Source organism: Sebastes umbrosus, chromosome 1 (genome assembly GCF_015220745.1).
Source record: "Sebastes umbrosus isolate fSebUmb1 chromosome 1, fSebUmb1.pri, whole genome shotgun sequence".
Lineage (NCBI taxonomy): Eukaryota > Metazoa > Chordata > Actinopteri > Perciformes > Sebastidae > Sebastes > Sebastes umbrosus.
In genome coordinates this window covers 24,802,977-24,818,508 of record NC_051269.1, presented here as the reverse complement: position 1 = coordinate 24,818,508, position 15,532 = coordinate 24,802,977, and the positions used below count along the sequence as shown (strand labels likewise).

At 38.6% G+C, this 15,532-nt stretch overlaps 1 protein-coding gene across 3 annotated transcripts in view; it reads right to left on the bottom strand.

Moving 5' to 3' along the window:
- LOC119485726 (metabotropic glutamate receptor 7) overlaps positions 1–15,532 on the bottom strand; it is a 334,706-nt gene that overhangs the window by 100,569 nt on the left and 218,605 nt on the right. For all 3 annotated transcript variants that reach the window (XM_037765486.1, XM_037765478.1, XM_037765494.1), the window contains exon 6: positions 1,671–1,871. In XM_037765486.1, the coding sequence (XP_037621414.1) occupies positions 1,671–1,871 (201 nt within the window). The remainder of the gene's footprint in view (positions 1–1,670; positions 1,872–15,532) is intronic.

Here is a 15,532-nt window from a genome sequence, read left to right as displayed (position 1 = left end):
GTAGCGCCGTGTTGCATTTCAAGAGACGTCACGTTGGCCGCTCCTCATTTACATAAATTTGCTGCTTTGGAAACTCTCAAAAACTGACAGATTCAACAACTGCGTAGCTTATTTCTCATCTCAAATATTTTCAGAAACGCATTCCGGTTAACTATTTTTGTAATATAAAAGAAACAAAAAGTTTCCAAACGAGCCGCCATGTTGGTCCAGTTTGAAATCCTTGAACAGGTAGCCCATGAGTGAAAGCCTTCGTCCATTCAGGTGCCTAGTCCCTAGTGGCACATCCATCAAGCGTTCAATGCTGGGAAGCGGCACGGCCCTTTGCGTCCAAAAACGCCCCTGTGCACACTTACCAATAGAGATCATTCAATGATAAAACTGATCAGGGAACGGATAAACGCTACAGCAGCTCAGTGCGTCTTCTGTCTTGAAATCACTGGAGCGATTTTAATGAGACTGAGAGAGCGACAGCTTTAAGCTCCTGTTATCGCAGTAACAGACCCTGGAGAGGTTATTTCCACAGGCTGCTTGCTGACATATGAGAGGAGTAAAGATTACAGACGTGTCCACGAATGAGTCTCAAACATCATCCAGAAGTGGTAGAAACATCAGATTTCAGATGCCCAACAAACACAGGACTTTCAATCAAGAGATTGGTGTTTTGTTTTGTAAGTTACATTAGTGACGTGTTTTTTAACAACGTTTTTGGTGTGTTTTCGTACTACGTTTATGATGTTTCTGTACGTATTTTACTGAGGTAGGGTTAGGGTTTTCTACTTATTTTAAACCCAACCATTTTTTTTTTCCTAACCTAACTAAATTGTTTTGTTGTGTAAACCTAACTCCGGCGCACAATTGACACACAAAAAGTAGCGTACAAATGACGTGCAAAAAGCCTAAAATGCGTCCTCATGACACACAGTATGTCCTGTAATGTTTTGCTATTCATAAGCCTTCATGACATCAGTTTGCCCTCTGAGATATAGTGGAGTAGAAGTATAAAGTAGTAGAAAATGGAAATACTCAAGCGAAGTACAAGTACGTCAAAATTGGACAACAGTAACTGAGCGTGTATTTCTAATTCAGAGGATATAAAGTTGCTCTCAGCTGGAGATAAGACTCTTTTTCTGAGATTTAAAATAAGACGTTCAGGACAGAGCAGCTTTGATCATCTTAAAACCAATGCAGATATTCAGTGTTATATAAAACATGAGTTGCATTGTGAGATCAAACAGTAACATGTAGTTCACACGGCCATATATTGCAGCGTTGCTCCTTCACTCTGTGAATAGATCATGAGCCTCAGTCTGTACGGTCTGAACTTCAGTCTACATGACGGAGTTTTGCTTTTTTGATGTAAATTCATAAAAAAAGAGAATAAAACAACTCCATATAAGGCATGATGAAGAGTGTGGTTATGATGGACGATAAAAACACTTAAGACCATGATGCAGAGGCAATTTTATGAGACAATCAAGACAATTTTATAACCGGGAGTGTTTTTATGATCAGCGTCAGTTGGCTACTTTGGTAGATTTAGAATTGATTCCATCTGAAGCTGCTCATGTCTCAAAGATTCACTTGTGTATCTTGGCCTTGGATTACACAGCATGTATTGTAAAAAGCACACTTTATGGGCCGCAGAAGGACATAACCATCCGTCCACTCACCATTGAAGCTGACGCTGCGGATGTACTTGAGTAGTTTCTTCCCTCCAGCCAGGTCCATCTCGGGGCAGATGCCGGAGTTCTCTGGACACAGGTCCCTCTGCATGTTGTGGAGGGCGTGGGCCATGGCGTACACTGCATCGATCACAAACTGGACCTTACCCTCCTGCTCATACTTGGAATCAATGCTGATCCGCTCCTGACCTGAGAGACACAGGAAGAGATGATAGATTCAATATATAAACTGGGGAAATGGAAATATAATCATAGATCCATATATGTCTTCTCTTGAAACACATTTTAAAACAGTCTTTTTCCCATGGATGGTGACGTCGGCCTGACAGTCTGTCCACTTGTTCCAGACTGAAATATCTCAACAACCATTTAATGGATTGCCTTGGAATTCTTTAAAAACATCCATGTTTCTCTCAGGAAGAATTGTAATAACTTTGGTGATATTTGGGTTCATGACCAAATAATTCTAATTCCCATCAGCCCAGGGGTGGACTGGCCATCAGGAAGTTTGGGAATTTTCCCAGATTAGGTGTTTCTGGTACAATTTCACCAACTTCCGAGGTGCATGGAGAAGAGACAAAGGTCAAAACTCCATCAACACTTGTAGTATAAAGAACACTTTAATTATGAGACCATTATGTGGCCTTCATTATATAGTCTATATAGTAGGGCTGTCAATTGATTAAAATATTTAATCGCGATTAGTGACATGATTTTCCATCATTATTATTCGATTTATCTGTTCAAAATGTACCCCAAAGGGAGATTTGTCAAGCATTTAACATTCAAATATGCTTGCTTTATGCAAATGTATGTATATATTTATACATGTATATATATATTACCAATTTTTTCATTCACATATCTTGAGGTCAGAGGTCAAGGGACCCCTTTGAAAATGGCCATGACAGTTTGGAGTGTTATTTAACGTCCTTCGCGATAAGCTATGACATGGTTGGTACTAATGGATTCCTTAGGTTTATTAAATTCCATATAATGCCTGTATCTTCACTCTAGCTTTAAAACTGAGCCCCTACAACCTCCGAAAGATCAATTGCATTAATGCGTTAAAGAAATGAGTGGCGTTAAAACTAATTGGCTTTAATACAGTATTATTGCTTTAACTTTGACAGCCCTACTATGTATCAATATTCAATAGGTCATCTTAGCTGCAGCAACATGGCTGGTGCAATCTTAATAGCAGGAAAAACAACAAATCTTCTGGAACCATGAAATGTTTTTAAATTAAAAATGACTTTAACTTTCAAAATAGTTGCTGATTAATTTTCTGTCAATCGACTGATGAATCGATTAATCTAATATTAATTTGAAACAAAACATAATATTTATTAGCTAAAAGTATATATTATAGCTGTGAAATAAATGTAGTGGAGTATAAATATAAAGTGGCATGAAAAGTAAAGATTCAAATAAAGTACAAGTACTGAGTAGAGCGACTAAACCATGGATGTAGTGTTGTTTCTTCCTGTGTTCTTTGGATGAATGTTAATGTTGCACACACCGGCTTCCAGAGCTCATTTTAGAGACAACAGCCAAGCGTTTCATTAAGTAGTTTGGCTGACTCACAGCATTAACGTTAATTAGCGACAGCTGATATCATCAGTCAGCTAAAAATGAGAAGACTGTTGTACTTTGTCATGCATACTGACTCGACTTTTATCTCAAACAAACCAGATTCTCTGTCACAAAAAAAGCTTTGACAGCGTTTTATGTTCACTCTAGACAAATTGTTTTAAATACTAAAACAATAACTCATAGACATCTGAAGCATGACAGAGGGCCTCAAAAGACATTTTACTGCAAAGGGCCACAAGTCAAAAGGATGGGAACCTCTGGTTTAGTCTTTAACAATGTGATTTATTTTGTAATCTTATATTTTGAATGTAAAGTCTTGATCTGAATAGTAACTGCTGCTGTCAAATATATATAATGCAGTAAAAAGTACAATATTAACATTATAACAACATTATAACAGGAACAACCTGATCTCATGGGAAGGCGTATAAATAGCACAACATTTAAAGGACATTCTGCATTTCATGATAACACATTTATCACCACGGGCTTAGCGTTGTGAAACTTGTAAATGTTATTTAGGTTTAGGAAAAACATCATGGTTGGGCTTAAAATAACTACGTCAACTAAGTAAAGTATGTCTTTCAACAATGTAACATAAGTACGGAAAACATCACAAATATCACTAACGTAACTTCAAAATATCTCAACAACATTTGTTGAACAACAGACTGTTCTCATACACTGTTTGTAGCTATACAGTTATATAAATCCCACAAAAACAATTTGTATGTAATCCACGTTATTGTGAACAAATATAAAGAGCAGCGATTGGGAGGAGGTTGGGGTGGATGGGACAGGTCAAAAAACATTAGACTTTCGCCCAGGAGACCGGCATTCGTGTCCCGTGTGAAACCAGAAGTCAACATTGTCTTATTTGTCACGTACCTTACGTACTTAAGTTACGCCGCTTCCGCGATCTTTTCCTAAACCTAACTAAGTCGTTTTTGTCATGGAACTTCCGTACTTAAGTTACGCCTCTTCTGGTGCGACGTAACCACTTCCGGTGTGGCGTAAACTAACCACGATCTTTTCCTAAACCTAACTAAGTGGTTTTGTTGCCCAAACCTAACTAAGTTGTTTACTGTGAAGACGGAAGTTTATTCTGAAAAGACTGGAGCGGAAATTGACATTGGAAATTTGTAGGAAAACGTGTGAAAAATGAGGAATAACTTTTTGTAAGATATCATAAGAACTGTTGTATGAGAATATGTTGCTTTGGACACAAACATCGGTCTCCTGGTTGAAAGTCCTGTGTTTGTTGGACCCATCCACCATCTCCCCTTCTGCCCACCATAAGCAGTCTTTCTCACTTTTTATTCTACATCACTAACTCTGGGGGTAGCATATTCACACAGTCAGTACAAACTACATGTGAAACGTCAAAAGCAACAAAGGCGCTGTTATTGCACAAAAAATGTGTCATTCATACGCCATTTGGTGAGACTGGGCTTAACAGGAAATAGAGATATCAATACTTGTACATGTGAATAGGAATGACATAAGTGTAATTTAAAGAATAATTGAAAGTGTTCTCCTTCCTCAGATTAATGGCATTGATACAGTATATTATTCTGTCTTTTTGTGAGCACAAAGTGCAAAAGTGAGACATTTATAAAATCTTGAACAGAGCATTGAGAGAAGTGCTGAGCCGCCTGGTGAGACATTAAAGCTTTTATACGTGAGTGCCGTTCTCCCGGCTGGTGGTGAAGCCCGAGGGAGTGAAACCTGAGCCTGTCTCAGCAGAAAAGATGAGCGTGGCCAAAGTTACACGCTCCCTAAACAGCAGCAGTTTGCATTCATGTAGAGTCCGATAACAGGATTATGATGTCTGCTGTGTCAGTCGGCCAATAAAAAGGCCTTTTATTAACTGCTGGCTGGACATATGGTCCATGCTGATAGGACACAGCGGCCTCTCTGACACTCACTGTTATATGTTGTTTTAAATATTACATACATTTATGTAAATGAAACTGATCAGTAGTTGTTTCAAGATTTTTGGCATTTGTATCATCAGCATCATAAGCCTATACCTACTACCAACACTTCTGATCACTCAAACATACTTCTTTTATGTAAAAAAAAATGTAATGCAGAGAGAGGGACAGGCAGATGTGGAAATAGACAACAGTTTAAAACTGCTTGAAAAACTACAGACAGAATAACAGAGAAACTACATCGCTCACATTTCGAGAAGCACAGACAGCGACTGTGGGAAATGTCTACAAAAAAGTTTAATCTTTAGTAACAAAATATTCCAGCTAAGGCTGGAGATATACTCACTTTTCGCCACGTATACAACCAGCTGCATCGTGAACGGAATTGTTAACATAGGCTACTTGCCTATGTGTTATTGGAGGGTTCCACTAGAGGGCGCACCAGAGAACTCAGACCATATAGAACTTGTGGATTTGCAAAAAAAGCAAATCCCAAAAAAGCGGCAGTGGCGTCATCGTAGATGGTAGGGTTCCTAAACCAAGCATGTTGTGACGATAGCACGTATGTTTTTCTCACTCGCCCCTACACTGCCCTTACTGTTCATGTTTATATTGCACCTTACAGACGCGTAGCGTTAATTTCTGAGGATGTGCATAACCAACACCATCATGTGCACACGTAGTTAAATGCAAGTACTGTATATCTCCGGCTTAAGAATCCTGCCCAGATCAGAGCTCAATGAGAACTGGTATTGGCCGGCTAACATTGCTAACAGCCTCCTAATATCACTAACGGCCAGTTTACATCGCTAACAGCCTCCTAATGTCACTAACGGCCAGCTAACATCGCTAACAGCATTGCCAGGACCCCTTTTTCTCTCTCTCTCTTTCTCTCTCTCAGCCTTCACTTTCTCAATTTCATTGGTTTTGTTCCTGACGGTTGTTTTATGGTGAAACGATGCATTTTATAACCAAAGCCAATTGAATAGCACTTTACTTGAGTAAATACTAGGGTACTAGTAAATACCATCAATCGATTAAAATATTTAATTGCGATTAATCGCATGATTGTCCATAGTTAATCGTGATTAATCACAAATTAATTGCACATTTTTTATTTGTTCAAAGCTGCGGTATGTGCCGAGTTGGGATGAGAACGTGTTGGATTCCAATGTGTAATGGTTTTATGATTTGGGGTTTTATTTTAGACTGAATCAACTGGAGAATGAGAGAAACAGCCAAATAAAGGAAATCAAACAGGACTTTTTATGTCAAATATAAGCTAGTCGACCTTAGCACTGCATAAAAAAGCCTGATTAGAACATCCAGGTAATCCTGTTTTGGCGTCTCTAATACTGAAGCAGCAGCATGATGAAAATAAATAGAAATCTTATGATGAGGCTAGAACCACAACCACTTTGTTTAACTACAACTTCACAATTTGCTAAGAATGAGACAGAGCCTTTGGTAATCTTTGCAAAAGATACGTAATTAAAAAGAAAACCAAGAAGCTTGTGTGATGATTAAATTGCCTAATGATGACAACGAGAGGGAGAGATAGAAATAAATTCAGACAATCACAAAGACAGTGGGGTAGATTGTTGCTGGGTGAAATTGCAGCGCATATTACTGTGATGCACAATTACTTAGAATTGTTCTCATGGTGTTTCATGAGACTGGTGGAAACATTATGCAGCAAAATAACTGAAGCAGTTTAAATGGCAGCATCTGCCAGGCCTCAGCTTACACAAAACGACTGGGTTCTAAAACAATAAAAAGAAAAAAGACTTTGATATTTTGTTATTTCACACTTAAGGAGAAGTTTATTCTGCGGCCTCATAGAGTGCCGCAAGAATGAGTCCTAAACCCTATAAATGAGTTTAGATTTCCAGGGTTTAGGACTCTTCTGGTTCCCTCGTTTTGAAGTCAATGGGTTTTTGGTTAGATGCCTGAAATAAGGTCTGTGGTTAACACAAGCTTAAGAGACTTTCACAGTTTGTTCTACGTTTTGTTTTGTTATATACGTCAGTAAATACACCAGTCATTTTGAAGCTTTTACGTGTCCTCTGAGACCCGCAGGATTGCGTGCAATCCCGACCGACTTTACTGTCCTTCAGATGCCATGTCATGCTAGCTTGTCGGGAAGGAGGCTAAATAACGCTCCAAAGTTAGGCTAAATTTTGCTGAAGAAAAACTGGCATGGCTATTTTCAAAGGGGGTCCCTTAACCTCTGACCTCAAATGAATGCTTCTTTGTATGAAAAAAACATAAATAACGCCAAACAAAGGAAAAATTTGGCTGAAGCCAAGGAATGTGAAAACCCCATCCACATCTCCATGGTAATATGTCCTCGCCCCAGCTCTCCCTTTGATCCCCTGCATACCCAACAGGCCTTTCAAAGTGAACTAGTGAGAACTGTTGGTGTTAAGAAAGAATGAAGAAGAACGAGCAGCTGAGCAACACACGCATCTGAGTGAGACTACGTGATGGCTGGTGTTTGGTGGCATGCAGGAAAGGCAGCAGCATCGGAGCAAATATACGAGTTCATTAAGATCATGTGTGCATGTGAGAGAGAGAGCAGCAGAGACTGCTGGGATTTTTTCGATCCACCCCATTAACTTTCTTGTGTGCCCTTTTTTTCCCAGTTGTAATTTGCTTTCATGCTACAGTGTCTCTTCATCACTCCCTCTCTCTCATGCAATCTCTTTTCATTGTATCTGTCTTCCTCCTCTTTCTTTCTCTTCAACCCCCAACACTATCTCTTCTATAAACACACACACAGATGCACATGCTTATATTATAATATTGTATCGCGATTAATCGCATAATTGCCCAATCACTTTTAATCGCAAATTAATCACACATTTTTTATCTGTTCAAAATGTATCTTAAAGGGAGATTCGTTGTAGTATTTTAACACTCTTATCAACATTGGAGTGGGCCAATATGCTTGATTTATGCAAATGTATGTATATATTTATTATTGGAAATCATTTAACAACAAAAAACAATGACAAATATTGTCCAGAAACCCTCCCAGGTACTGCATTTAGCATAAAAAATATGCTCAAATCATAACGTTGTAAACTCAAGCCCAACAGGCAACAACAGCTGTCAGTGTGTCAGTGTGCTGACTTTACTATGACTTGCCCCAAACTGCTTGTGATTATCATAACCCATAACCTAACTAAGTGGTTTTCTTGCTTAAAGTTTTGGACGTTTGCGTGGCGTACAAATGACAAGCAAAAACGCTAAAATGCGCACCCATGACACACGGAATATCCGCTCTTCCTTGTTGCTGAGACGCATAAAGTTGATTGTGCTACATTTGTCTCCTACAGTCAGACAGACACCATCAGTCTCAGAGAGGTGAGCTCAACACTAGAAATGAGGGGGTCGTCTGTTTGTTAACCGGCTAATATCTGTAATCTGGATCATCTCTCTCTCTCTTAGAAACCCTCAGACACTTGTGAAACACTGACAACTTGCTCCATCTGGACTCCACACATGAGTTTTGTACATTTGATGGAAGTTTTCTGCCATTTCTCAACAGTTCTGTCACGACACATTTCACAGAAAGAAGTTGTATAATCACTCCTTCAAAGACCAACCCTCGACCCTCCGGCTCTTTGTATTTTTTCCGACAAATCTCAAAAACATGTTTAGCAAAAGTCCTTGAGAGGTTTGGTCTCCTTCAGATGCTCCGTTTCATTCAAAAAAGCTTTAGAAATGTTAGACTGTGCACTTAATCTGAGGGTCTTAAAGGTCAACTTTGGTATTTTTCAACCTGGACCCTTTTTTCCCATGTTTTTGTGTGTAACTGACTTACAGGGACAACAGTTTCTGAAATTGGTCCAGTATTGAGAGAGAGTGCTGTAGACGGCAGCCGCTCATGGGCGGCAATGTAATCTTTTTGGGGCAAGCTGGCACCGTCATTTACGTCTACTAAAAGTGCTTTTTTTTTACATGACGGGCTCTGATTTTTGTCTCACATTTTGGAAAGAGTCCTTGGACACAATAACAAATAGACAGAATCAAGTAAAAGGTAAGGAAAAGCATTTTATTTCAATGCAAGGTTCCATTGGGGAATGCCCATTGTTCCAAAAATACACTCTCCAAGCAACAAACAGAAGCACATGGCTAATTATTATGCAGAATGACATCATCGGACCTTCCCGTCTCCTTGCCTTAAATGCCTTTGTTGGTTGGATTGGTTAGGTTTAATCATGAGGAGTGAGATTAGTTGTACGGTAAGAATATCAGGGTAAGGTCCATTGGCTTCTATTCGGGATAACGGGGTGTCGGGACATTTTTTGGACTATTAGGGCTTTGGAATAATGGTACGCAGTATGATTCAATTATTTTCATACTATTCATGTATACGGGGAGACTACAGGAACTCAAAGAACATGGAAGCGTGAAGAAGCTCACAGAGGCTTCTTCAGTGAATACGCCCAGTGAGCAACTTTCATGACTGAAGCACCATGTTTGAAGGCAGTTCTCATTAATACATCCATGATCTCTACATAAATGAGGCGCTACTTCATTTGCGCTGATTTAATTGTATTTTTATTTTCAGTTTTCTTCACCTGAAGATAAATTCCAAAAGGAATTATTTCAATATGTTATTCATGCTTTCATTCCCTCCAACTCTTTACATGTAGATATTAGAGGGTTTTGTACAAGCACCAAGCAGACAGACATACCACATGTCCCCTGAGCTGAGAAGACATTTGGGACAATGAATCTTTAAGTTGTGTTTAGTTTTTAACCAAAACAAAATATGTTAAAAAAACAATAATTATGCAATGGTGTGCATGCAGACAAATATGTAGTGTTGTTCAGAGCCTCAGCCTCAGCTGGGATCTCATTAACTGACACTGTCAACTATGCATCGCACTGTATCACTGAATATATTTCTTGAATAATCACAAAAGAGCTGAATTATGTATGGAACCCCCCTCTCTCCTCCAAACAAACAAATCCCAGTTTAACCTCTGCTCGTCTCATAAACACATTTTCCTCCAGAATATTCAGAATCCTGTGAAATATTAAAAAAGAATATTACTAAGGGATAAATGTCCAGAGTAAATAATGTAAAATTTAAGATACAGCCAGCTTCATCACAAAATCAATTTGTATATAATCCATGGAATTGTGAACCACCTCCTCCCTTTGCGGCGAACACAGGACTTTTCGCCCAGGAGACTGTTGTTTGTGTCCTGTGCGAAATAGCAAGTCTAAGTTGATTTATTTGTCACTTCCGGAGTTATTTTAACCCAAACCACAGATCTTTTCCTAAACCTAACTGAGTAGTTTGTTGCCTTAGCGTAACCAAGTCAATCTATTCCTAAACCTAACTAAGTAGTTTTCTTTTGAAAAGACTGGAGCGTTGTTAAAAATACGTTGTTGAAAGTTGTGCCGAGGGTCATGAAACATAGGGAAACTTGTGTCTTTGTACACAAATCAAATAGATTAAATTTCGTGACTATTTCACAAACTGCCGTGAGACTGTCTTGGCCTGATATATGAACATGTGAAACACACCAAAAAATCTGATCTCACCAACTCCTAAATGGCCACTAAACGTTCTGAACTAAGAGCTTCTTCTTCAGATGTTTTCACAAAGCTGAGAGACGAGGCTAAATAAAAAAGATCAGGTAAAAAATTGTCCCTTTACCTGAGCTGCTAAACATTGATAATGTTACATTAAGGGGAGACAACATGTTTTTCATGCCCTCATCAATTTGGAGATTTTGGGCTATTTTGTGTCCATAATTCTTTTAGAGTACAGATTACTCCAAGATATATATCTAGGAGTTAATTTTGCATCTGTAGATTTCTCCTAAATTCATCAAAATTTAGCATTTGATAATGCCTCATTTACATATTTAATCTAGGGCTTTCAAAGTTAATGTGTTAACACAAAATTTGTTTTAAAATATGTATTTTAGTGTTTTTGCGTGTCGCTACGCAAACGTCCGCAGTTATGTTTAGGCAAGAAAACCACTTAGTTAGGGTAAGGGAGAACGTCGTGTTTGGGCTTGAAATAGGTAGGTAAACTAAGTTAAACACTAAACGCTTTACGCGTTATTGGGGCATGTATATGCCTTTTGAACGGACTGTCTTTCCGGATGGAGCCATGTAAATCAAGACTGCAAAGAATTCAATTGCCACCCAATTATTGTGTTTTATTCAAAATGTTTCCAAACAGCATTTTGTTATTCAGAACTGTAGCTGCAGCAGTCAAAGGAGACTTTCCATCCCAGAATCTAAGGTCAGAGAAGGCTCCAATTATACAGGATTAATCTCAGTTCACAGACACTATTTATTCCCTCAGCGAGCGATGACGCAAGTTGTTTTACTGTATTAAATACAATGTATTTGTAGAGGGCTTGCTTGCACCACAACATGATCCGACAAAGACTGCACTCTTATTGTAGCGCCGGCAACCAAAACACAAAACTAAAGGCAGGAAAAAGCAGATTAGCCTGCAGAACAATCTCATGTTGATTTCGGTGTTGCTCTGTTTATATCAACATCCCTTGTGAACTGAAGCGCACAAAATCCCACAAGACATTTCTGAGCCGCTGGAAACACTTTGCATCAGTCATCATGTAATGTGCCAACTCGAACTTTAAGTTGAAAAGCAACAAACTGTAAACAAACCAGCATTGTATCTTAGTTTGTACTTCATCTGCTAACAATAGACTTGTCCTTCCAGCCCGTTCGCACAAAAAGACGTATAAATGCCACGATAATGTGCACTAAGTACGGCTTTATTGATTACTGCGGAAAAAAGGCAGGTGGGAAGGTGGATGGGTCCAACAAACACAGGACTTTTAAGGAGACCGGTGTTTAAGACCATTGCTGACCATTTTTTGTTTTGTAAATTACGTTAGTGGCATTAGTCGTTTTTTGTTGACGTTTGAGACGTGTTATCTGCAGTTTACTTACTTATTTTGAGCCCATCCATGACATTTTCCCGCGTGAGTAGTGCATGACGGCTGCCTCGCTGAACTGCTGTGTGTCTCTCACGTGTGGTGTCCACACAATCAGCATTTCTGCTGCTACTGCCAGCTCTTACTTTCCACATAGAGGTTGCCTTTCATAATGGCCATTTCTTTTCATTATAAATATAATTTATATTTATTCTAGACAGAAAAAGTATAAGAAGCCTGCGCTGATTTGTAAATAATAGTAATAATCCACAATTAAAAACCCGTTCTTTATTCATTCATGGAGCCCTGCAATTCACTGCATTTCCTACAACACTGTCCTGCAAATATTTCAGAATAAAAGCCTTGTGTTAACAAATGTAGGAATTCTGTCCACAGAAAAAAAATGCTTGAGGGCTTTTATTTTGAAATGAATGAATGTTGATATAAAAAGAAATCTTTACTTTTTTTGTGTCTGTTAGATATTCTACAGATGTCTAGACATTGAAACTGTAGTAATATTGCTGGCATGATGTCAATACACTGTCAAAATGATCATTTTCACTGGCTCGCGGTAAAAATAGGCAAAACCTCAAATCTCTAGAAGAGACACAGCTGATACGCAACCAAGCCGCGCTGCTCACGCGGGCTGTGTGGCTGCTCTAACCTGTTAACATTGCTGCCGAAATAAAAAATAGGTTCCGCAGCACGCTACCGACATTCCCTGTGTGACCCTAACTAAGTGTTTTTTTTGCCTAGACCTAACGTTTTCGTGACATACAAATGATACGCTAAAACGCTAAAATGCATACTGGTGACATGCAGAATGTCTGTTCAATGTCATGGTAATTATACACCTTCCGTCTCTTTGCTGTTTCAGCATATTGTGTAACTGTAAGATCATCATTTTAACACAGATACCTGTATCACATGTATATCAAACCTCTCACTCTCACAGTTCAAAATTAAGCATATTCTTAAGAATTTGGGTACATACTTTATGCGTACATACAAACATAGCGCATGGCTTTGTTAATGCTCGCAACAATGGCAGCATTGTGTGAGAGAGTGGGATCTGTTGGCCTGAGCAACAGAGATATACATGGCAGCGCAGTGTGTGGATAGACATGTGAAGGCTGGTATAAATGGAACGAGGTCAAACAGATTCACTGCAGCTTAAAGTGTTGGTTTTTCAGGTGCAGATGTGATGGTTCTTCTCCAGACACGTGGTGTGTTCATCAAGCAGACTCACCAGTTTGTGTGTGATTTGTGTTTGGAAAGTGCATCCCTCTGCTTTTTGCAAATAATAGCAGTAGAAAAGTTAACAGAGGCTGATTATGTATTCCGCTGGAGTTACTCAAATTTTCCACCTCTGAAATGAAGAGCCAAAAGAACGGTTGTGGTGTCGTAGTGAGGAAAGAAACGTGACTACTTTTATTCAAGGGATGTCCCAATCAAGTCATTTTGGTCAGAGTTTTTTAAATGGGACATATCATGCTCATTTCCAAGTTCATACTTGTATTTTGGGTTTCTACTAGAACATGTTTACATGCTTTAATATTCAAAATACACATTATTTTTCTCATACTGTCCGTCTGAATATACCTGTATTCCCCCTCTGTCTGAAACGCTCCGTTTTAGCGCCTGTCTCTTTAAGAGGGCCCTCCTGAAAAAACCCAGTCAGCTCTGATTGGCTTGCGAGAAAAATATGGCAAAAGGTCAAAGGTTTTTGATACCAAATCCCAGCATGGCTTTTTCTATGGTGTTCCTCAAGGTCTTGGTGTCTTAATGTGCTATTTTGGAGGGTTTATTGATCATTTTTATCAATTCTCAAATGTTAAATTTTTTTTAAATTTAGCACCAAATCTGTGTAACAAATGGTATCAAGTGAAAAATTGCTGCAACAATTTATGAGACAATATAAAGCATGGGGACGGACATCATATACTTCTATCATAATGTTTTAAACCATTATACACTTTCACAATTTATTCTAATTGATTAATTCATTTAGTAATTGATTTGTAGCTCTAGACATAATGTGTATGTCTAAAACAACTCGATACAGCTGCATCTCAAATTAATCTTCAGGTTCCCAGCTTTCAGATGATGTACTCCACTTCTATGTGACATGTACTGTTGACTATTTATGTAACCCTGAACTACCCCTGTCCCCCCACCCCTACCCCTCTAAAAAAAAGAGGGCGGAATGGTAAGTAGTTAATAACTATGATTCAAAGGCACTATCATGCATTACATAAACTAATGCAAATGAATTAAGTGAGGAAAATCCACATTCTGAGAATTAAAAAAATCTTTCCCTATGTTAATTCTAAGCTTATATTCAGCTGTTACCACAGTAACCAGGGAAGCAGATATACTTTATTTACTTCATGCATAAAATATGAACGATAATAACCTGCTCACAGTAATAGCATAAGGCATTTTCACGCACACAGAGGAGGCAGAGAGCAGAGGATAGAAGGAATCAGAGAGGAAAAACATAAAAAAATAAACAGCCTTAAACCAAGACTTTTATTTTTATTTTTTATCATTTTTACTGAATAAACCTAGATGACTGTTTTCACAGTGAATTGTTGGCTGAAAAAATACTTTATATTGAAGGAGGCTGGGATGAATGTGGCAGCGAAACAACCTGCATTTACATTCAATTCAACTTCACTCAAAACTTTCACCCTCCATCAAACAGGTTGAATGAAAATGGCCTCTGGAGGAGCACACGATGAGCAGCACACAAAATGAAAAACAAAAAAACAAAATAAATCAAAAGGCAGAGCTGGAGCGGCGTACGCCGTTTGTTGTGTTCTTTATTTGTCTTTGGTGTGCAGTCTCATACATAAATAATGAGAGGAAATAAAATGGAAGAAGCAGTTTGGCGGAGGATGAGTGAAACACAGAAGGAGACATGCTATCAGTACCGCTCCCAAATAATCCCATTAAAGGCACAGGAGCAGCAGAGCTAGCCAGGCAGCCAATGGCACGACATCAGGAGCCCGTTAGCGCTACAAATCACAGCTCCAACAGGGAGCTCCAGCTGACTCACTCTGATACTGATTATTATTATTATTGTGCTGATGTTTTACCACACAGTATTCATACTCATCCTCACCTTACTGTAATATCTTCATCTGGTTTACAAGGTTCAAGTCAGAGTAGTCAACTCTTCACCACAAACAAACAGTAATAAGGATGTTGGGATCCTTTATCTTAACATAAAGGTTACATCTTTTCTTTTCTGTGCTGTTTTCATCTTAATTCTAGTATTATTACTGCTACCATTACTGCTATTATTACTATTGTTCATTTATATACATGCTACTATTATTATCAGCAATATTTCTATTAATGTTACTGCTAT